The 24,008-nt window shown below is 38.9% G+C and overlaps 1 protein-coding gene across 10 annotated transcripts in view; it reads left to right on the plus strand.

The window, feature by feature from the left end:
* FAM13C (family with sequence similarity 13 member C) overlaps positions 1–24,008 on the plus strand; it is a 147,591-nt gene that overhangs the window by 45,490 nt on the left and 78,093 nt on the right. For all 10 annotated transcript variants that reach the window (XM_064513720.1, XM_026122452.2, XM_064513717.1 and 7 more), the window contains one exon: positions 3,789–3,835. In XM_064513720.1, coding sequence (XP_064369790.1) covers positions 3,789–3,835 — 47 coding nt within the window. The remainder of the gene's footprint in view (positions 1–3,788; positions 3,836–24,008) is intronic.

Here is a 24,008-nt window from a genome sequence, read left to right on the forward strand (position 1 = left end):
AAAATTACATACTCAGAGAAGATGCATATAAAAATGTATATAAATGTATACATAGTTGAGGTTTGTTTTGATTTTGAACATAAATTGCAACTCTTTTTGCCTGGAGGTATCGAGGTAGCTGGAGAGTAGCTGAACCAAACAATGCCAGAGCTTACAGTACCTACAGGAAGTCCATTAGGTTTTTTCCTTGTAACAGGTCTTCTCTAAAAATGTATGTTTTAATAGATTATCACATGGGTTTGCTCATAGCAGCTTATTCCACTGTGAATTCTGAGACGCTGGATTAATCAGTGCATGCAACTCTTCCTTTAGTCTTTTAGAGTAGTATCTTCTCCTGCAGCAGTGCTCTTATGGTTGCTCCCTTTCAATAAGAAGGCAAAAAGTAGTGTTTTCATAGCAAAGTTTAACAGAACAAATCAAGGTGGTATGTCCAAAACACAGTGGGGAAGGTGATGGGTTATAAGCGTGTGCATCTTTGGAAAGTTCTGCCTTATCTTTAAATACTCCTTTCCCTGGAGTAGATGAGTTTGAGGCTACCCACTGGGCTTTTTGCATTTGTAAATTCTGAAGAAATAGGTCTTTAATGGCACCATTCAAAAGAGTAGTATATTCTGTGCTGGCTTTCTACAGCACCATCAGAAGAGAGAGAGATGGTTCTTGGGGAAAGGTGCCTACACGATGCAAGCTTTCACATGGGACCAGTGGTGGGAAATGTGGAGAACTGCAGAAGAGACAGCAGACTCCCCTCACCCCCTCCAAAAATAAAACTCTGACACCTTTTAATATTCTTTCTTGGTGATAGGACAGAAGCAGGTACAGTCACTAGTAAAAAAGCTTCAGGTCAAAATATTCCCATTAGAACTTAGTTTGTAACTGGCATTTTCAAGAGAGTTTGGAAATGTCATTTGTTTTTTAGAACTTGAGGTTATAGGAAGGGTGGAAGGTCTTATATGTACTACCTCAGTGTACCAATTGAAATTAACCTTTTGCATTGCAGTCTCTTATTTAAAAAAAACTAATGTATTGTTAAACAAATGGATTCTCTTGGGCTTATTTTACACTCAACTTAAATACCAACTTGATCAAATGCAATAGTTTTGTGAACCATCCCCCAGTGGTTTAGCTGTTAGTGGAAGAAGTTCAAAAATCCAAGACCAAAGTCTAATTTTGCAATGGGAATGAAAAAAAAAGTTCAGGGCGTTTGTGTGTCTTTGCAATGCAGAATATTATTTATTTTGCAGACCTGTTCTCCTTTTTTGTGGCTTCAGTCTCACATGGTTTCAAGTGATACATTTTAAAATTGTTGAAAGAATTGTTAATTAGCACAATTTCTTACGCTAATGGCAAAGATCCCTGGAGAAATCCTTGCTCTTATTCAGAAACCCATGTGCAATTAAGAAACAATTAAGTATGCTAAAGGTGTTGTGAGGTAAACAATGCAGTTGTGTGCCTACCCAACTTGTTTATATAGCTTGTTCCATTCCTGTAGAGAGTTTATTTTCTTTGCCAGTAGTGTCTAGTTCAGGCAGAAAACGCTTAGTGCCCCTTTGCTGAAAAGGGTCCAGTGAAGAACGTGGAATAATTAAAAGCTGCTTGTCCTAGAGAGAGTTTGAACGAGAATTATGCAGACTTTGACCTAGAGGAACTGTAGTCGCTGCAGAGGAAGGGGGAGGGCCTGGGTGCAGTCCCCAAACGATTGGCAAAATATTGGAGCAAGGTCAGAGTAAAATATGAGAGCTTCATTGGGGGGAATGAAAAGCACTACCCGCTGGAGTTTGAGCAAGTGGTTATGCTACACCCTTGGGTTGGTAGAGAGAAAAAAGGAATTGAACCCTTCTGAGCCAGCTGAGCGTTTCAGGGCCAGGGAATAGTTTAGGTTGGAAGGGTCCTCAGGAGGTCTCTAGTCCAGCCCCCTGCAGTTCCCCTCGCGGCCCCAGCGTGTCTGCAGTGTGCAGAAAGGTATATTGGTTGGTAAATCCAGCACACTGTGGTGCTGAAAAGTGAGAATTAGTACTTAAAAATTACAGCTCCTTATTTACAGCCAAGGGAATTTATAGTTAAACTGAAGACTAGATGCATATGTTAGAGGAGAAGAGCAAAGGCAGAAAGTGTGTGCCATGGTAGGCTTTCCTTTCAACCCAGAGCTAAGCCTGAGGTTCCCGATTGGCCTTCTCACACACTAAACCATTGATTCACGCTGTTAGGCTCCTCATCTTCCTTTTCACCTGAGCAATATTAGCATTAGTAATGTAAATGAATAGAAATTGTGTAGTTCAGTGCTATGTGTCAAATTTCTCTTGGCAGGCACTGCATGCTCCGGGGGGGGGTGGGGGGGGGGGTGTATGTGTATGTGCAAGACTTAGGTCTTGCTTTACTTAACAAGGCACTTCAGTGCTTGCCAACCTACTTAGCAAGCGTTTAGCATATTAAAGTTTTTAAAGTTAAGCGCATGCTTAAGTGTTTTACTGACTTGATGCCTAAATGAGAAGTTTTTCATTTTTATGATAATTAACATGAAGTTGCTTAAGGTTTGGGTTAATGAAAGGTTGCTTGATCCCTTTCTGTGCCTGACAAGTTCTTCCTGGGTAGCTCTGATTAGCTGTGTAGTGCCTGTTTCACTACTGTGAGATAACTACATGACAGATGTAATTACAGTAACACTTTTATGTCTGTACTGCAAAATGGTGAATGTTTGTGATGTCCTCATTTTCCAGATTAGGTTATGACACTCAAGCAGGAAAAATTACAAGGGATGAAAGGATAAAAGGGAAAAGGATTGCAAAGCTAGACAGTTTTTCTAGTTTCTAATTATACCTTTAACTGTCTGGGGTCTAGATAGCACAAGATCTGATCAAAACTGTATCTTCTCATAAATTAAAATAGTACAGCTGAAGTCTTTCAAAACTGAATCCTAGTTTTGTCTTAAATGGCAGAAGTGCCAGCTAGTTTGGGGAGAGTTCTTAAAATCCCTCCCACTTGGCTACACTGGTATTTCTTACAGATACTTCCCATATTCGACTAAGACCTCTTATTATTTTGAATTTGTATCTTCTGTTTGCCCAAGGATTACTAATTATCATAGCTTTAAATTGATAAAAATTCCAGGGAACTCTGAACAGCAGAGATTTAATGCATGTTGTAGATTGAGGTGAAAAGGTGCAGATCCAACCTTTCTCACCGAGTGGAGGTGACCGGACACAGGCTACAGCAGCGTCAGAAAGTTTGGGCTTGGGCAAAATATTCTTCTGTATCCAAGCTGAGGTCCCCCTATTGATTTGGATTTATTACCATTGTATAACACCAAAAAGTTAAAAACAAAAAAGCCCCAAAACCTTTTATGGCCCAATCAAGCAGGATTACTTTTTCTATTGTATTTTTCAATCGAGATGCTATATACAGATACTCTTTCTGCTTTTTTAGTATACTTTTCCTTTATTTCTGTTCCTACTGAGTTAATGTACTGCTTTCTCATATGTAGAAAGAGACCATTAATTTAGTAGTCATTAAAACATACCATTTTAATATTTTAAATGTGACAGCTTTTTCAGCTGTTTCTGTTAGAATTGTGTTAATGAATTTTCTGTTCCCTCAGATGGGCTGTGAGCTAAGCAAATGATAGGATGCAGTCTCAAGCATTACAAGAAAATTAGAAACACTTAAATGAACAAGTGTTTATGAAATAATTTATCCTCCTGAAAATAGACAAGAACAACATAACTGAACATTGGACCAAGCTGGTCTTGAATTGCAACACAGTCTTCTACATTTTCTTTCTTCTCTCTGCACAGAAAGATAACACAGAAGATGATGAAAGAAACAGACACATGTTATTAAGGTAGGATGAAAACACCTGCTATTTAAGTGTTGCTTGGAAACTTTAGTTATCCCATAGAAATATGTATGATGTATCTCTATAATGTAATGATTGTTGGTTTGTTGGGGGAATAACCTAAAAAGTGAAACATCTCAAAGTCTTACTGCTAATGTGTATCAGCTACAGAGAGATAGAGGCCCAACAGACCAATGTCACCCAAACAGTTATTTTATTCTTGATACTGTTTTTTTTTAATATATATATATTCCTCTAGCTGTTTATACGTACATGTATCATGGGTCACCTGTTGGTGTTTCGTAAGCTGCAAGGATGAACTGTCTAGTTTCAGGTAGTGTTTCTTGGGTTTGCACCAGTAAATTCTCAGTGCTGGCTGGCATTGCAGCATCACATCAACAGGCTGGGTTACAAGCAGAGTAAATATACTCTAAATAATTGTGTACGCTTACTCCAGGGAGAGCGAGGGAGGTAGCAGTGAAGTCAGTGCCTTGAAAGCTTCCTGTTGAAAAAGGGCCAGGGTGAGCAATGACTGTGCTTTATGCAGGTGGTTAAATTTGGTAAAGAGAGAAAAATTGAAATGTACACAAAACTGAAATCCTTTGCTGTGGTTCTGTCAGACAAGTTTGGCTGTTATGAGACTTGTGTTTATGTAAGCAACAAGCATTATGTTATGTCCCAAGATTAGATTTCCTTGCATCATTTGTCCAGCATTTGGCTTGGGGACTGTCTGACCACTGACCATAGCTTAGCCAAAAAAAATCTCTCAAGGGAATATTTTTGCCCCTAAGGCTTAAAAATATAGTAGTGCCTTCCCACCTCTATTTGCATTTTGGAGTAGAGATCCCTGGACTAACATAGTAGTCACTGGAAAATCATGGCACGTGTTTTGGTCTTTTAGTTTGGGGGGGGGGAGGGATAAGGAGGGGGCGGTTTTGAGATTCCACTGAAGCATCATAGTGGAGGCCACGTTTATTATGCTCTGCGGTGAAAAAGCAGAAGAAAAGATCTTATGGTTCAGAGGAACGTGAAGTATTTCCCAGATACTTTGGAATGCCATACACTGCTAAAGTATCCCACTTAATATTCTGCTTGCTCTGCCAGAAATGCAGCACATTAATAAACTGCATTAGTTAGGAAATAGCTTTCTGAGTGAAGCAGGAAAGATAATTGGAGATTTTGGGCAAAGCTATTGAAGCAGAGACAAGCTGGCATCTCCCAAAAGCTAATCAAATACTAGTAGAGCAATAAGAAAGTATAATATATATTTGGGAAACAAAATTCAAGGGAAAAGAGTTGAATGAAAAGATACTACCTCAATTTGCCTGAACAAAATACTTCCTGCTGGTGAGGCTTTATCTCCACAGAAATTACCAAGCACTGTGGAAATAATCATCTGTTTTGTGAAACAGTATCTTCCAGAGCCATACTGACTGTTCAGGCTTGGTGGAGGACTCGCATGTAGTCCTAACTCGTTTCTGGATATGAGATACAATACAGGGTTCAGCGAATAATAGGATTTCTGGGCATTTTTTCTCCATTTTTGATCCTAATGGAAGAACTAGGAATTGTTTTTGTTCTGATCACGTTGAATTTGAAACACGCCTATCTTACCAGTAATTGGTAAGTAATGGTTTGGGTGTTCATCCAGGTTATGGAACAGGCAGGTTTCAGTATCTGCAATGAACATTTTTATAAACAGTGGAACATATCAGCAAGGAGACAGGAAACGCTCAGCTTCAAACCTACTGGAATTAAGATATTCTTCTCAGAGATTTGAGTACAAATCCCTTCAAGCACAGGGGGGGAACTAAAGCCAAGTTTCCTATCTTGAGTTTGTGCCATAAATTTGGGGGTTAAAAAAATGTTCTCAATCCTCAAATATTTTTGTGAATCCCTCTTCCATGATTTTTTCTGTTGCTAACTGAAATTTGTGCAGCAAGTTCAAACCTAATTTATGTATGCTTGGGGAGAGCCAGATCCACATATCTTAGAGAATCTCGTGTTCCTCTGGCATTGTTTTACAACCAAGATCTGGTGAAGATCAGCAAAAGGCAATTTTTCAGAAAACGAACTTTGAATATGTCTGTCTTAGAAGCAGTGCTTTATTATTTGCTTAGTAAGTATCAGCAAGTGGCCCAGTTGCTGATATGAACTTCCTCAATTGTTTGTTTCCATTCAAACAAACTGAAGCAAATGCTATAGGTAAATGTTCACTTTGCAGGCTCTCACCCCAGCTGTTTGTTATTGCCACTCCATTGGATTGAAAATGCATAGTAATTTGCTTCTGGCAAAACAAGATGGACTAACCATAAGCGGTGGTTTGAGTTAGTGTGGCTGATTCTTGTCTAAGCAGAGTGTGGAGCACCCAGATGAAGTGACGTGACCTCTAGCAAGCAGGGGCACTACCTACACTGAACAGTATTGCTGGTGGTCTATCTAGCATTGCAAGATGGTCACATCTGAAGCCAGTGTCAGATGTGAAAATGTGACAGTCTGTCACCTAAAAGGTGTGTACTGCGCAAAGACAAATACTCATGAAATAAATATGTAGAAGAGGTAACTGTAGCATTAATCTGCTGTAGTGGGAATAGGTATTCTAATTATGAAACCAGCTGCGGGTACTGTGAAGCTTACTGAATCAGAGCTGAAGTGCTGGTATTTAGTTAGCATAAAATAATCTTTCTGTTAAGTCTAATTAAAGCACTCAAACATACAATGATCACACAATTAAGTGCTGCTAAAAAGTTGATTTAGTTCAATGTCCAATTTCTCAGTAAATACATCAGTAAAGAAGGACCTTATCCAAGGGTATGTTACTGTGAAAGGACAGTAAATCTATTTCAGCTTTTGTAAATTCATAGGTCGCTCTGAACTGAGAACAGGGTTAATTATCATGCACCTGCCTTCATGTCACTGACATTAGATATGGGATTTGTTGGTTAGTATGCCTATGTGCTATTGCTAGTTTCTTTTATAATCTAAACATTTTCAGATAAAACTGGGTGGTGTTTCCCTTTATTTGTGCTATACCATCTTGTTCTGTATTCTTATATCTGGAGCTTGATAATTTCACTTTTATCAAATTCCTTTTATCATGGAAAAACAAAGATGATTCATACATTTGATTAACAAGCTACTGACTTCTGTTACTCTAATTTTGTGTAACAGGAGTTGTCTTTCATTTAGGTGGTTTAATGTTGTGCCCTTTCAAAGTAAAGCAGTACGTTTCCACAAGATACCTACTAACTGATTTTCTGTTTTGTTCCAGAGTGGCTTAACATGATTGCATGTGCAAATCTGTCAGTTGGGGGATCTGATTTACAAAAGTGTGTTTGATAGATGTCTATCAGTATGCTTAGCCAGGCAGTATCAATCCCTTTAAATTAAGTTTGGTATTAAGAGCAAATGAAAGTGTCTTTCTTTGGGTCAGACTACTATCATATATGGGATTCTAGAAATGCTGCTTGGTATTTATCATTTAGGGATAATTAAGTATGGCAGATTCATCTTACTGGGCTTTGTCTGTTGCTACTTCTTTTCATGTAAGAGCTAGTTGTTAAATCTAATTAGATTTAACAGGTCTATTGCCTAAATATAAGGACAGCTACAGGAACACCTCGTGGCAGTGAGCACCACACAATAACCAGGGTAGTATCACTAGTCTGAATGTACATGATGCCAAATATAGCCAAACATAGTAGGCATAAATATTATAATGTCACAGTTATATTTATGGGAGACTGGTCTTTCGTCCTGCCTGACTCTGTTATACATTTCTAATGCCAGTATAACCCTCTAGTCATCTTTGACAAAGATGCAGAGAAAAGAGTGAAAGAGTTTAGTGTATGAAATACTAGCAATATGAAAGTGATATAAACAGAAATGCTCAACTATTGTTGTACAAGATTCCCTTGCCTTACCTATCAAGAAAGTTTCATCAGACGTTGCCTAGGCATTATCAAACTAGCAAGTCGATAACGAAAAGTTTGAAATCAATGAAATGTGTTTTGAAGGAAGGGAATCACAAGGCTGATGTTTCATTTCCCTCTGTCTCCATCCAAATGTGATCTTCATAAAATATGCAAATGAAATAGCAAAATTGATAGATAAAGGCAATTGTATAATAATACTTTCTAGAGTAATGTTTTTCTGATCTGATCTTAGGTTTTTTTTTCTGGTCATGGTTTATATTTTAAACTGTGATTTTTGTCTTTGAGTCAGAAAAGTTGATGAGGATTTGGAAATCTGTGGCTATGTGACAGGCCGTAGGTACCAATGCCTCTTGCAATACACTGCAGTGACTTTTGGGTGTTTTCCTCATGTACGAAATACAGGAAATGGAAAAGTTGGTATTGATTCTTTCTTGATAGCGAGGTAAATGAAAAAGAAGTTAATCGGCAAATGCTATTGACTTTGCTTTCTTCTCCCAAGTATCCTTTTTACATCTTCTAGATGAGTGTTTTGAAGGAATCCAGTTTTGTATGTCCATCCATGTGTATACACATCACACACATGCTTGCTTCAGTATTAGCTGAAGTAATGCAAAATTCTCCATGGTGCTTTTTTCCTTTTGTTTTGAGAGTAGCTCTAGTTTGTCTTTAGATTTTATTCTGCTTGATACAAATGAAACCAAAATAAACCTGGTTAAATTGAGATTCATCCACATAGCCTTTTGTGCTAGTAGGTAACTAAATCAACTTAAAATTACTCCCCTGTCCTGTGTATGTGCACACTTATTCCATATTACTGTGTAATGCAATCTGCTCCCACTGATTTCAGCTCCCTCACACCCATTTAGAACGACCTGTTTTAGTTGCTGATACGGTTACACACTGTATGTACCCCTTCCATTACAGTAGTCATGCTAATGCAGAGGAGGCAATTCTGGCCATTTTGGGCATTGTCTATAGGCACGCAGGGGCAGATCCAGACTGACTGGTTGCATGTGCATCTTCTCTGATAGCTGTGTGGAAGGCTCATCACGAATGATTCTAGCTTACATGATCCGCTTTCCAGAGCAGGCTGGCCAGAGTCAGCTGAGCTCTGTCCTACCCATCCATGTGCATATCCGCTTTTGAGTGCTATGTATTGATGTAGGGTATGCAGCAGTGAAGATTTCAAGTGGTTTTGATGAGGATACAGCCATAAATTATGTAACTGAAACTCTTCTTAAGTATTTGTGCCAAGTGTTAGGCGCTCCTTTTCAACTTTCACTGTTGGAAGAAAAAAAGGAAGGAATTTTCAAGTATTTTCCAAAGGGAAGTGAATAGTTTTCATCTAGTCTCTAGTAAAATTAAATTCAGTAACAACTGGCATATGTGCAAAATCTTTGGGAAGTTTTATTGGCAGTCATTATAAAATGCAGTTCAGTGGGTTCATTTTCAGCTTTGGGGTTTGACAGTAGAACTCTACAGAAGTTTCAGGTTACCACATTTTAATCTGCAAGTATAATTCTCCAAATTTCCCTCATTTCCCCTTAAGAGCAGTCATTAAAATTTGCTGACAGTTCACCCTTTCTTCAGAGAGCATGGCAGCCCAAGGAAATAGCAGTTTTCCAGAATTTATGTCAAAGCAAAGTTTTACTCTAATTGCTGTCAAGTAGCTTATTTTTCTCACAGCTGTAAAGCAGGTGTCTGTTTCTCAGTATAACTAGTGCTACAGTAAATTGAATGAGAGAGTACTAATATCCCTGAAAGCTGAAACAACTTTGAGGATCATGATTCATATCAGCTGTGTGGGTGGAGCTGAAGAAACAGGATCACGTAAACTATTTCCCTATTGATTTCTTATGAAAATACAGTTTATTTAAATTAAGAACTTTGGGTAGTGTGTGTAGAAAGAGAAATCAGTCCAATTTACACTAGAGACTGTACTGAGCTACCAGACTGGGATTCCCTCCCAAGTGTGAGGTTAGGCTTACTTTACTTCTAATTTGCACAGTCTGTCTCTCATCTCAAACAGCCACGTTTCAAAGCTGGCATACACAAGTACCTTTCTTTACTGCAGTGGAATAATAGGGCCACATTTCTGGATCCAGCTGGTGATGTATCTAGACTGGGAACTGAGTATGGTCACCTTGGGCAGTGGAGGCTTTAACAGTGCAAGCTGTGTAAAGCACCGCAGGGAACCAGTTTGTGATGCCGAAACACTAAAATAGTTTTTTTCCTAACTTGAGATCGTTAGTGACTGTCTCTCATTTGAGTCTGCTGTAACTTCTGATTGTATTTCTATTCAGAAAAGTTTTGTGATGGCATGTGACTTGCTAAGCCAAAGCTGCATTTGGTCTTTAGATGTTTGCTTTGCTGCACTTAAAAATTCTGCTTGTGGGTCTATCACAAAATAAAATTCTTTTCCGGACAAACTATAAGCTAGTTGTGGCAATGAGAGGAAAAATACTGAAGACCTGAGTCAAGAAGCATGTTCCCAGATCAGAGCCCTTGTTAAGGAGAGCGAATTTCAAACATATGCTAAATATACTTTAAATTACAGACTTAGATTCCTATGTCTGTAACTTCAAATACATTTAAGACTTTGTTTCTTCTAAGTTTTTCTCTCTTCTGTTATTGCTGCATCAAACAAAATCTGCCTGCGGTGTGAGAATTCTCAGCTAATTGGGCTTTCTAATTACTGTAAAATTTGTCAGTACTTTAAAGCATGTTGCTGTTGCATGCTGTAGCGATAGTGTAATTAAAGCATATGCAAAATATATAAATAGCCAACTCTTATTTGCATGTACTTTTAAGCGCATGCTATCTGTGGACCAGCTCTTGGCCTCAGCGATAGTGACGTTCTGGTGTCAGCGGGCAGTACGAAGGCACTGGGGAGATCCAGTGAGCCTCCTTCTCCAGGCACTGCTGCTGCTACGCAGCCGGGTACCGGGCTGTGCTTTTGGAGCAGTTCCTTAGCTTTAGAGGGAAATAATGAGTAAATCTTTCTTCACACAGGAAGGGTACGGAAGGAAGCATCTCAGAGCTGATTTTCTTTCCTGCTGGAACAAAGCTAAAGAGCCAAACTCTGCAACTAATTGAATTTATCCTTGCTTCCTATCCTAGTTTCAACATTTTTCACGACCCAGACTGCACTGGAAAGGTGTATGAAAAGATTTTTTTCATAAAATGAGCACTGTCAGTACAGAATATTTTAAGGTTTTTTTTATTTTTATGGTCCAACATTTTTATTTTTGTGGTCCAATGTATTTTGCACTCTGTGTGATCTGTTTATTTTGAGAAATAGTGAAGACCTATATTGCCCGTTGACTTCATTACTGTCCTGCAGGTATATTTTTAAGAAGAGCTGAGCCTGAAAAACAGCAGATTATGAATTTTATGAACTCCTTTCTCACAAATGGCACTTGAGAGCTGCAGTTTTCTTTTGGTGTGGCATTAATGCTGTTTGTGGCACAGCAGGACTGTCAAGACAATTTGAAAATAAGAGGATATGAATCATCATAAAAACAGTGCTAATGTTATTTTCCATGACTACTGGTCCATGGTGTAACTCTGGATCCAATTTTGCTTTATTATTGAGACCAGAAATTCAGGGGGTTGAGGAAGCTTTTTCCTGATATTCCTTGAAGCTTTCTTTGATACCACAAGTCATCCAGCTATTAAATTCTGTTTAATTATTTTGGAGTAGTTTAATAATTGAGAGTAGTGACACAAAAACTTGAAAACCCCTCTTAGCACAGGAGGGCAGGCATGTCATATAGTTGCTGCAACACACTGCAAAACATTTCCAGAGAGGATGGTTAGAAAAGACGTTCCTGTTCATTTCTCTGATTGCCAAAGAAGGAGGTCAGTAGGCCCACTAGTTAATAGACAAGTGTAAGTAATGAGATGGTCCGAACCTAGAGTTTGAAGGTGCTTGACTTTTAACAACATGCTGAGCCTCTGATTTTCCTTTGTTTCATAAAGAATTATTAATTTGCTCTAACATTTCAAATTCCCCTGTGTCCCCAGCATGTTGGGTTGAAATGCTGTCTGTTTTGTTTTAGATTTCCTGTGAGATGAAGATTCAATTACAGTTCACTTTAGTGAAGTAGCCAAATTAAGTTTTTTGCTCTTTATGAAGTAGTGAAATAACAGGGGTAGCTAACAAAAATTACTATTTAGTGTTGCTTTTCAGTACACAGTCGTGAGCATTCATGATGAAACATTTCTGGGGATAATTACAAGGATGAAGCCCATAATATATTGATATGACTGGTGGGGAACACTATGGAGATTCTTTCTAATTAACGGGGCATCCTTTTTGTTTTACCACCTGGATGACTTGAAGGCAATGTTTTTATTCTGCAAAGAAGGCTGAGAGAGCTTTTATTTCTAAGTAGATGTCCTGATACCCTCCTGTCACAGGCCACAGGCTTTTACCTGAAAAGAATAAGGAACGACATTGGTAAAAGTCCAGACTCCCAGTGTGAGGAAGAGAGACCTCTGTCAGTATGTGTTGTATGCAATGCATAGTCTGTCCTGCAAGTCTTCTGTACAGATAGTACAGGTGTGGGCAACAGAAAAGGGCTTGGGCTGTGATATGTGTTTAAATATTTTTTTGTTGTTGAGTAGAGGAGTAATCTGTTGGCATTACAGTTACAGATTGTCCCTGCCTTAATGCCCCGCCTTGCTGTGCATCACCATGCTGGGCCCGTGGGCCTCCTGGGCCCGCTTAGGTCCTTGAGCGTGGGTGGCTTCCAGCTTTGGTCTTCTCAGGGTCTCTGTCCTTCCTCTGGCATCCAGTACTCCTTCTTGGTACTCTGGGCTCTGCTTTGCTGCGTCCAGATCATCTGGACCTCTGAGTTACCTCCCATCCAAAGGTGTCCTAGGGACGCTGATATATAGGTCACTGCCCAGGGGTGTGTGATACCTAAAGGGAACAGCCGAAGTTTACAAAGCTCTCTTAAGAGATCAGTTTTTCTTTCAGGCAGCATTAGTAGTAATAAACTTCCTGTGTGTCCTGTCCCTGTTCTCTGATGTGCAAAGGAGTCTAAGATTATTCCTCTCATCCTTCTTCCCAAAGAAAAGGCTTCTTATCCAGACCAGAGACTCCTCTGTCTGACTCTTGCAGTCAGCTTCCTTCAGCACGACAAGCAGCTCTGGCAGTCAGCATTCCTCAGGGAATGGCCCTCCCTCCTTTCCTCCTTCCTCTTCCACCCTCTCTTCTTTGAGCTCAGCTTCTGCAATTTTGCTATAGATTTAAAAAATGTATCAGTCTATTTCTTCCTGATTGGGGTTCACCATTCCTTCTCAACACGGAAATTTAGTATCATCAGCTTGTAGTTGATTCTTAGTTCTCCAAGAGCTTGACTTATTCATGAAAGATTTGCTTTGTTCTCTCTGTTTCACAGCCAAATTTTTCATTTTTAAATTACTGGGTCATTCTCTTGCCATGTTTGACCGGAGTCCTTAATCCAAAAATGTTTCTTGATGAAAACTTTTTGAGACCCATATCTCTCTGTAAAGTGTTCCTTTTCTGATGATATGAAATGTTTTGATGACACTTCAATGAGTTTAAAATGAAGATGTTTCTAGCCAGCTCTTCACTAGAAGCGAAGTGTTTTGCAGATATTACAGCTGATAGGTAATGCTCAGCGTGGCTGTGAATCTTTTCTTATATATGACCAATGTCAGAAATTCATCGGTAATTGTACAGCTAAATGCCATCTGAGTCACCCCTGTGTTACTCTGTTAAAGCTAGTTATTATATAAAATTACACCAGCATAGACCTGCAGTGCTGGAGTAATAAATTAAGTCTTAGATGGCCTTTCCAGTATGAGGTTATTGGCAGAGGGAAAAAGGTTTGCTTTTGTTTTTGGAATGCAATTCTGTGCACTGCTTGGATCCCATCGTGAATGAAAGTGTTTGTACTGCGTAGTCATTTCTTAAACCACGCTTCTTTTGAGAAGAGGAAGTCTGACCCTGGCTTGTACCCTGTCTTTTAAGGGAAACTTCAACTGTTGGGGAAAGAAAGGAGAAGAAAACATATTTTCCCTACTTTTCTGGTGTAGTGCTTGTTGCTCCTGTTCGATAGAAGGAGTGGAAACTCCTGGGCATTTCTGTTGTTGACTTTCATTGACCAGTCCGCAGACCTCCAAAATGGCACACGTACTTCTCTTGCAAAGCAGAATCAGATAAATGTCATGCGATCTAGTTGTAATGAATGGTAATGGTAATGGCTGATGGTAACACTGGGTATCTGAATAGTTTCTGGGGTCCAAGGCCTCGTGGTCAGGGCAGCAGATGCTCCAGGCTCGTGGCAGCGGTCAGGCTCATGCTGAAGTCACCTCCACGGGGGGGGCACCGAAAGCTGGTGCTGCTCAGAGACACCTGCCAACTTGAGATTTGGAGTCAGATCAAAACTTTCCCCAAACGCCCGGGCATGACTGGAAGTCAAGTGTGGTTTAACCCCTAGGTGTGTTTTAGGGCCTATGACAGGTCTCCTCAGCTTCCTGCCAGTGTTTGCCCTGCATGCCCATGTGCCCATGGCAGTGATACTGCACAGACAGGGCAGCATGGAGACCCTGATTTTGTTTTTGAAGCCCTGGTTTGATTAATCCCCTTTACAAGCTGACGTGGCGTTTTGATTTTACTCCAATGTGTATGTTGGCCCTTTTCTTTGTATCCTTTTAAAGGTAACTGATGCATTTCTTTCTCAGACCATGTGTGACACTTCAGTATTGAATGCTGCTTTCATGCTTTATTCCAGGTGATATACTGACTCAGTAGAGGGTTGCTAACTTTGTTTTAGTGTTGCTTTCTGATGCAGCAGGCAGTATAACTGATCTACTTGTTACATCTGGCTCAGCCAAGTATGTGCTTGGATGTGCAGCTTATATACATCATATTCAGTCTGCAGTTTAACAGTTGAGGTTGTTATTTTTTCAGTGACTGTTTGTTATTTTCTCTGATATTGATGATTTTTTAATGAAATTCTGGCACTTCTTTACCACATAGTTTTCCAAAGTATTCTTTATTTTTAATTCAGGGCTTTTCAAAGCTTTGGCATTTTCAAGTCACATATGTTGCATATAAAATTTTTCAAAATAATGTGGGGATATAGTGAAATTACAGTATCTCTCAAGAACCATGACAAATTGTCTTCCATGTCCTATAGCTATGGCTTCAAGAAAAAACATTTTTTACAGTATTTTCCTACCACTTCAAACTATAAGCTTCATAAAAGCAGACTCTCTGAATCCCTGTTTTGGTTTCATTGTATGTTGAAATGGATATGTCAGCAGCAACATTTTTCTTCCTAGACTTGAAGTTACAGTAGTTTTCCATAAAAATAGCATATTCCAGAATTAATGGAAAATTCGTGCTGAGCTACTTCATATTAGTTAGCTTTGCATGTCACCTCCAATGTTTCTGTTGGCTGACAAAAATGGCTGGTATTTTCTATTTATCAGTTCTTTTGACTCTTTCTCTGCAAAGCCCTAAAGCTAATAGTCTGCAGGTGGAAGACTTCAAATATTAAATGGAAAAGATGACTGATTACATTTAAAACAGGCAAGCTTCCAACCACATTGCTGAAATGTTGTTTTTAAATCAATTATGATTTCTAATCTGTTTGACTTGTTTGATGATTTTGAGAAATATTTTTATAACTTAGGTGAGAAGGCGGATATCATTGGATCTTTTTATTCTTTTAATGCGAGCTCAAATGAATAAATATGCTATATATTTTAGATATCCTGACAGTTCTCGGAAGCAAGCAATTTACATGATGCAATCTTGTTCAGTTTTAGGTTCAGCATGAAAAAAACTAGCTGTCTTTCAGAGAAAGCTCTGCGAAATCTGTTGCTTACATTTCCAACTTGCTCGCTCTGCAGACTATACAAAACTGGTATCAGAAAAGACAATGTCCTGACTGAAATTCAGACTAGTTTGATTTCACTCTCTTATGAATATATATCCTTCCTTCACCAAAAAAAAAAAAAAACCCAAAAAAATTGTTGAGCTAAGCCCTTAAAATTGTCAGCTTACATCCTTTACCATTGAAGGTTAAAAATATAATGTACTGACACAGATGCAGATTCTCATTAAAACTGCACACTGCAGATGTTTTCTAATGGAAAAATGTCTTTCTAATAAAATCAGAATTCCTCGATGTCCCAAAACACTGTATTTTTTTTCCATGCTCCCCTTCAAAATATCAAATTAATATTTCCTTTACTGTCTGCATTTAAAAGAAGAAAATTGATGAAAAGCTTTCAGGAGAGTAGCCCAAGCCTTTCCTCCTCCCACCCCAATTCTATTTTGAATTCTCTATAATGTATTTCTCTTAATTCTGTGATGCAGAAAGTTTAATTGTTTTTTTTTCTGCAAACAATTTTTTTTGTATTTAAAAAGTACTTCCATGTCCTCATCTGTTCAAACAATTGCATTCCTGCATAGTCCATAGTTTCCTGCAGGAATGGTGTGTGTCATGGTTTTTGTTTTTCCTTTTTGTTTTATTTTAAGGATATTTGGTCAGAAGAGCAGGGTGTGCCCTGAAATATGGTAAGAGGGTTTTAAATAAGCTGTGTGCAATTAAATTGGTAAATTGGATGATTTTCTAGAATGCTGGCTTTTGAGAATGCTTGAAGCCCTCAGCCTGGTCCCAGCTGAGCTCCAAGAAAAAGCATAGAGGAGTCTGAAAGTTTATGAGACTTGTAAAAACGTAATATGGCTATGCTGGGAAAGCAGGTGGTGAAGCACAGCGTGGGTGGACTCCTGGATAATATCCATCCAAAGCGCGCAATCTCAGGTGTCGTGAAACTCTGGAGAGAAGAGCCTGGAGCGCTGCAGCTCTGCCGCGGCCCCGATCCCTGCCTCCGGGCTGCCGGGTCGCGGGTATCGCACCTGGCCCCTGCCGAGCTGCGGCGCAGGCAAGGTGGGGTGGCGGGAGCTGGCGGGGCAGCGCGCGTACAGGCTCTCCGAGCCTGTGAGCTCCGGGGTGGGAGGAGGCACGGTCTGTCCTGCAATTTAATATGCTACAGACAGCTTGGTCAGTCTCCCTTCTGGGGAACTGAAAGGCGTGAGGCAGGTGAATGAAAATATTATGAAGTGGGCACCAGGAAAATACCAGACTCTTACAAATGCTACATCAACATCCCACTTCATTCTTTGTCTCTGAAATAAACTTCCTCTGTCCGTTTCAGTCTTCTTTGAAAGTGTTTGCTCCGTTTGGTGCCAAAAAAAGCTTCATTTTTAAATATACTTTTAAAGCATCAGTGGCTTGATTTACACTGCGATTTCTGTTCTGCTGTTTTCAGAAGCCTAACTGCAGCAACAGTATGTCTCCTGGTCTGCTGCAGTGTGGTAGCTGAAACTGCTGCGTAAAGAAGGTGACAGAACGGTTCTAGACTGACTAACTCAGGTTAGCTAAACTAATAGCAGCTTAGCTGTAGAGCCTCGTGAGGCTATAAAATTCACATTAGGAGCTGAATAAATACTGAGAGTTAGCCCACACTGAGTGGGCTCAGTACGGCTAAGTAAGTAGTGCCGTAGTTGAGCTGACTCGTTTAAAATTAGCTTGGCTGTATCTACACTTTATACTACAGCTGCAGCACTGACCACAGCAGATGCAGTTGCATGTGCCTGGAAGGGTCTGCTTTTATCGAGCAGGAATCAAGTTATGCTGAAAAGACGTAGATCTAACCAAATTATGAAACTTTATATTTAGTTTTTGTATTTTGTTGTGTTAATTGACTTTTTATGTCAGACTACAAGTGTTTTCCTATCAATGGAATAAAAAGTTAAACATGTATCAGTAAACTAATTTACTGTGTTTCACAAAGCTGCTGTTAAATTTGAAAACAGCACTGTACCAACACTTGAGACGGATACAAAGTTTCTTTGGGGCAAAGTTAATTACTTTTAAATGGTTTATTTGATTAGTCAAAGCATACATCTGATTTGTTGACTGTCACCTTTGGCTCTTCTTACTCTCTGCTTCAAATAAGGGTGTATAGGTAAGCTTCAGTTTCTTCTGAGGAGATAGCTTTTTTGTTACTCAGTAATTAGATGATACAAAATTCAACTAAAGCTTTCTTTGCAAATACGGGAGAACTTTGGGTTTCATCTACATCTCCCTTTCTGATTGTGGCATAGAGCATAAGGATGCGTTTATCCATCTATATCTGTCTTGGGCTTCTTGTTTTGCTTGTTCTTTTGGTTGTTAGGTCTTGTGATTCAGGACAAAAGTTTTTTGGCAGAAAGGTTCTTTTGCATGTTGCTGCTGACAAGGAAGATGCTTTGGTTTCATGAAGGCTTGAGACGGTTCCAGTGTCTTTTCTGCGTAACTTGAGAGATGAGATTTCTGAGCATTGATATGTTCTGGCCTTTGTTATAACATCATTCCTTATGGCAACTTTCAGCACACAGGCATATACTTTGAGTGTATTTCCAGCTTTTTTTTCTGTATGTTAAGGTGGAAATAATATTTCTGTCAGGCCTTAAATACTTGTTTTAATCGCTCAAGCTATATTTTACTGTACCATCATCTGTAATAGTGTTAACATTTTTGTGGTTAGCTGAAGTTCAAATTCCATTAAGAATAACTGAAAGTTCATGCCTCAGGCACTTTTTTAAGCCCCTCAAGAGATCAGTGCATCAATTTACTCTGTAAGTGTGATCTTGACAGCCAAAAGGTCTGTAACCTCTTTTTTTCCTTTATCTTCAAAGAGCACAGAAAACAGTGCAGAAAGAGACCCTTGCGTAGGTGATTTTCCTGTTGAAACACATGTATAAGTGCCATTAATACTAACCGACCACATAAGTAGGTAATAAGGGGCAAACAGTGCATATATTTTATTAGCAAAATCGGTGTCTTATTCTGCTTGACCGTTGCCTATCAGGCAAGATCAAGGTAGTGGCAGGGGAGGAAGGGTGCATCACTTCTTCTACTGGTTATATTTTGAACTGTTTAGAAAATGCAAGAAACAGAAATTTTACGGCCAATGCTTTGAGGAGTTATGTTTCCTGGCTCCCTGTGGTTGTGATTAATTTTTATTTTGTGTATGTTTCTGCTAGGAGATGGTCACTGGTATGAGAAATGTAAAGGACAAAAGGAAAAAAAATGCTGAATGTGCCTATTTTTAGCAACTTCCTATCCAGACTGGCGCAATATTTTGTCTAGTTGTATCAAGAACTATAAGTGATCTCATCATGAGATGTTTCTTCCCCAGCAAGGAGACTTTCTTCCTAAAATGTTCCAAGCCCAAGGAGTTTATAGCCTCTGACATGCAGAAAGGTTCTAATGTGATATTTAAAAACCAAGGCAATAAAACAGGTACTTATTGCAAAAATAGACATACAATATCACAGTTGGGCAAGAATATCTGATATAGAAGTCCCCAGACATGGTGCTCTCAATTGTGGGCCATTAAATCACAGCTCGATACCAAAAGATGCCCTATATATCTCTCCAAAGTCACTAAATTAATGAGAATCATCTCAGCATCTGACCACACACTTGGAAAATAATTGCCTTTCACCAAGACAGGCTGATGAGTGGTGAAGGTTTACCCATGCATAGTCATCTTCGAATTTCTACTGATGCAATTTCAAGAAATTTTTAATATTTGCTATGAATTATCATAGTTCTGTCTTCCTTAGAAGGTAAATATAGGTACAATCTTAATTCTGCTTATGAATTTCCCAAGATAGGCAGTGAAAATGATAGCCAGTGCCAGTGAAGGGCAGCATTTTCAGACAAGCCTGCAAAAAACAACCTGTAAATCCACAGTTACCAGTTGCTTTTCAGAAGTGCCAAGGCATCACGGCTCGCCTGAGTGAGGGAGAGCTGCTGGTGCCCCGTCACTGCGAACGTGTGGCCAGCTGGGTGAAGCGTCTACCTCAGCCTGTCCCTCCCTGAGGCAGGACCTCTGGAACGGACTAATTTTGGCCCAGAAGTCTACCTGTCACTAAAAGCTAAATTCTCAGCATATTCAATGCAATGAGCATTTAGCATAATGAAAAGAGAGTTAGAGTGAGAACATTAAGGTAACTTTAAAAGAGCAGGCACCAAGAAAAAAAGGACAAAGTTAGGGAGTATGTTCCTTTAATGCACTTGTATTAAAATGCCAAATGCTTTAGTGACTTGTGAACTGTTGTTTGAGGGAGGATAACATAGGCTAACAAATGCAGTTCTCCAGTGGCAAGTAAGATGTGACAGAAGAGCTATACCCAATTTCCAAAAGTGTTATTTAAGACTTGGCAGAAACTTATCTGTTCAACTCAAAGCTCTTATGGTCCTAAGATTAATGAATTAAAACAGAGGAGAGAACTGTAAGAAATGTTTGCTGCCTCAGAAGTCTGATTTCAGGAAAAAATGAAATGGCACTCTGCACTGATTTTTTAATAACTTTTCTGATTTTTTTCTTGTTTTTGGTTCATTCTCAGTGTTCTTGCCATTTCACAGGCCAGCTGGATTTTGTTGGAGGTTATGCCCTTCTTTATGTGACATGTACAGTGTTCTTAACAGTTTGCTGCCCACAGCTCTTTTGAACAAACAGATAACAGACTATTAACAATGTTTTAGCTTTTCACAAAACAAAAATTGTGGTATGTTTGTCATCAGCAGTTCCACAAAAACAACAAGACAAATATGTGGAATTACTTTCTTTTAAAGACTAGTGGGTTAAACTTTACCACGTGAAGATATTTGTTACTTGTTTGTTTATTTTTTCTATAATATTGGATTTGGTAAAATTTGCACTCAAAAGATATAAGTTGACTGCATCATAATTAATGAGCTATGAAGAGTTGCTTCTTATAATTTTCATATTTGAGATGTAAGTAAAAAAACATTTATCTGAGGACTTCAAGGTATATAAGTAATAAATACAAAATAAGCAAACCCCTGTGTGTTTAGATATGTTGTCTTGACTTGTCCTTAGATAATATAGGAGTTCTAGTTTTTGTTTAACACTTAGTCCAAACTGACCTCAAGATGAGTGTGGATGACACTGAGAAATGCAAGTGCTGGAGCTGAACAGTCCATCATTTGCTCTGGGATGCAGTCTCCTTTGTCAATTTATGATCCTTTGCTACTGCTTTTTGAACATTTCATTGTCTCGTGAGGGACATTTGTCACATAATACAGCAGTCTATGCAGGGGACTAATGGAAAAATCAAAGGAGCGGTAGCAATGGGATGGGAGGCATCGGTCAGGGAGAGCCTTTTCCATGGAGACAGCAGGATCTAACTGCTGTAGAAAGTTACTGTATCTGTAGGTGGTACTTTTGCATAGAGAACACATGGAAAACAAACACTGTTTACCAAAAAATGCTTCTATAATTGGTTTAAACGTATTGCATATGTTCACCAACATGTCTGTGTTTACATAAAAATGAAATCGATTAAGACCCAGAACATGAAACGTAAAGGCCAAATTCAGAAAAGTCAGTTTCCAGAAGCTGCAGCAAAGAAGAAATTTCTCAAGCAGTTTAACCAGGTTAGGCCTACTTATTAAGGAAATTTGTTCTGAAGTGTGTTTAGTGCTTTGCATCTGAATAGCGTTTCAGCGAGTCTGTAACCATTCTGGCTTCCATTTAAAGAACGAAAAATTTGCTTTCTTCGAGATTATGGTGGTGGAGAATGACCTTATGCTTTTGAAATGTTTTCACATTTTAAATACAGTACTGAATTTTCTTCCCTAATAAAAGAAAATGGTGCTGTGGTTTTAGTATTACATTTCACGGTCTTTGGTACAAACATGACTATTAACAAGCTCTTGGATCAGGATATCATAGGAAGCTATCATCAGGTGTCATTGAAAAGTTAGTAGAGGTTGATTGTACTTGGGTCAGCCAGAGAGATTCATGACTCCAGGGCAGCTGCAAAGGTCTCAGAATGTCAATATTTATTCTTTTTACAAACAGTGAGAATAGAAGAAACAAGGAGAAAAACCAGACAAGGCACTACTGCTGCAGTTAAAAAGCTTTTGATTGTTTTGATTTGTGTGTGTAAGGAAAGAGATTGTGTTAATACTTGAGAATGTGGAAAGCAAAGACAGCCATCTGAGTAATTTTGAATGTAGGTGTAGATATTTGTGATACACTAGGAGCTCCAATATTAATTTTCTTTATTATTGAAACTGGCATAAACCTGAGCATCTGGGCTGTGTGGCAACAGGATGTACTGCATCACTCGGTGTGTCTCTATTGTTTAGAAAAATCTGGAATTTTTTTGCCGCTCATCATGAATGTTGATGTACCATAGAGATGACCCTGTTGTTCTCCCTTTATGGTTTATCTCTGCTCATCAGCAGCACAGTGTTTTCACAGATGTTATCGAATACAGTTAGATGCAAAAACGCTGCCTTGGGCCCGAAGGTCCTTTTTTATTGAGAACATGCTGGCCTGCCAGATGTTGTCAGTTGTGAGTTGTTTCTGTTGTGTTTTTACATCAGTGTTTCTGTTTGTGAGAGCTGATTAGTCCCAAATGCTGAAGGAAGAGGAGGAACAGAGTATGCTGCCGTAAGGACAGTTTTGTCGTGCTTCAGAGCAGGGAAATCTGGTGTCAGCGCCATTTCGTCTGCAAAATAGGGTTTTGGTGTAGGTGATGTGGGTGTTCATGGGCTCTCAAGATGAGTTACGACTCTGGTGTGCGTAGTGACAGATGCTCAGAGCTGATTCTAAGCAATGTGTTCCAAAGCACTACTGTAAGAAGTGATGTAGCTAATTAGGAGCCAAAATCTCAGTAATAGATTCAAACTCCCAGATCTTATAAGCTAGTAAAGTTTTTTACCAAGCTTATGTGATGCCCTTTGATCCTAAAAAGCACTCATCACTTGCATCGTTTCAGCTGCTAGTAGCATGCTGAATTCACTTGTATGTCCAGTGATGCAAATCTCAGTAAGAAATTTTATTCGAACTGAAATAATGTAGCAAAGGTCCTAGTGATGATTACGATAGTTTTTAATTAAAAAACAAGTTAGAGAATAACTAAGCAGAACAGAACTCTGCAGTTCCGCTTCGTCAGTGTAGTTAAAAACTAGTAGTAGTAAAAAACATCAAAAAGCAAAGTGAACATAAATATGTATGTATGTATGTATGTGCGTATGTATATATGTATTTTTTTAAGAATCCTTTTTCTTCATTCAATAGGATGCCAAAGAAGTTTCAGTGTAGTAAGTCATTTTGGTAGTTTTCCTTCAGATTCTTAGGAACTTACATTCCATTCTTCATTTATCATTCTGCTTTTAGCCATTTTATTTTGTTTTATTAGAAGACTTGCATTTGATTATTGTGCATTTGAATATCATTCCTTTCCAAAACTGCATATTTTACATTGTCTGTATTTCCTCAGATATGAGTTATCTTGATGTATTGCTGAAAACCAAGCTGTACCCTGTCAACAACAGAATATTTCTGGGAATTTTCCAGATTTTGGAACAATAAGAATGTTTGATTCATTTGTTCATAAATTATTCGCCACATAATCAAAGGTTTTAGTTTTTATTAGTGCCTTTTTAAACAAGTGGAGGGATTTAATCAGAGTACTTCTCAGTGTTGAAGTTTCTGCTGTAAAAGAAGGCCCCAAATCCCCAAATTCTGGTCCTTTATGAGATTTAACTGTGAAAATAGTGACTGTCCAGTTGTGATATTGATTACAGATCACAGGAAATTTTGATCTTGTAACCAAATTGCTGCCAAAAAGTTTTTTCTTTTCCCAAGAGCTTTTAGGAGGTTTTGAAATTCTTGGGAAACTCAAGTACGTCAGTCGAGCTGAATATTGGACATGTGTAAACTAATGAAACACTTTTAGTATACCTTTTAATGAAACAAATTTCACATTAGTTTTTGTGTCTGTTACTTTGACATAGCAGCTAATGCTTGGACAGCTAATGCTTGGCACTCCATTGCCTGCTCTGAAGCATGGCAAAACTGTCCTTAAGGCAGCATATTCTGTTCCTCCTCTTCCTTCAGCATTTGGGACTTACCAGCTCTCACAAACAGAAACACCGATGTAAAAACACAACAGAAACATATCTTACAACTGCCAGCATCTGGCAAGCCAGCATGTTAAATCACCATCTCAATAAAAAAGGACCTTTTTATGGATGTCATACACATTGAAGGAAAGGATATGTCAAGGGATCACCAAGGCCTTTCTGGTAGGTCAGAGCTTGGAAAGCTCTTCAGGCACAAGGCAATGCTTTTGGATCTAACTAATAAGTGAGTCTTTTCTATTG

This window comes from Dromaius novaehollandiae, chromosome 6 (assembly GCF_036370855.1).
Source record: "Dromaius novaehollandiae isolate bDroNov1 chromosome 6, bDroNov1.hap1, whole genome shotgun sequence".
NCBI lineage: Eukaryota > Metazoa > Chordata > Aves > Casuariiformes > Dromaiidae > Dromaius > Dromaius novaehollandiae.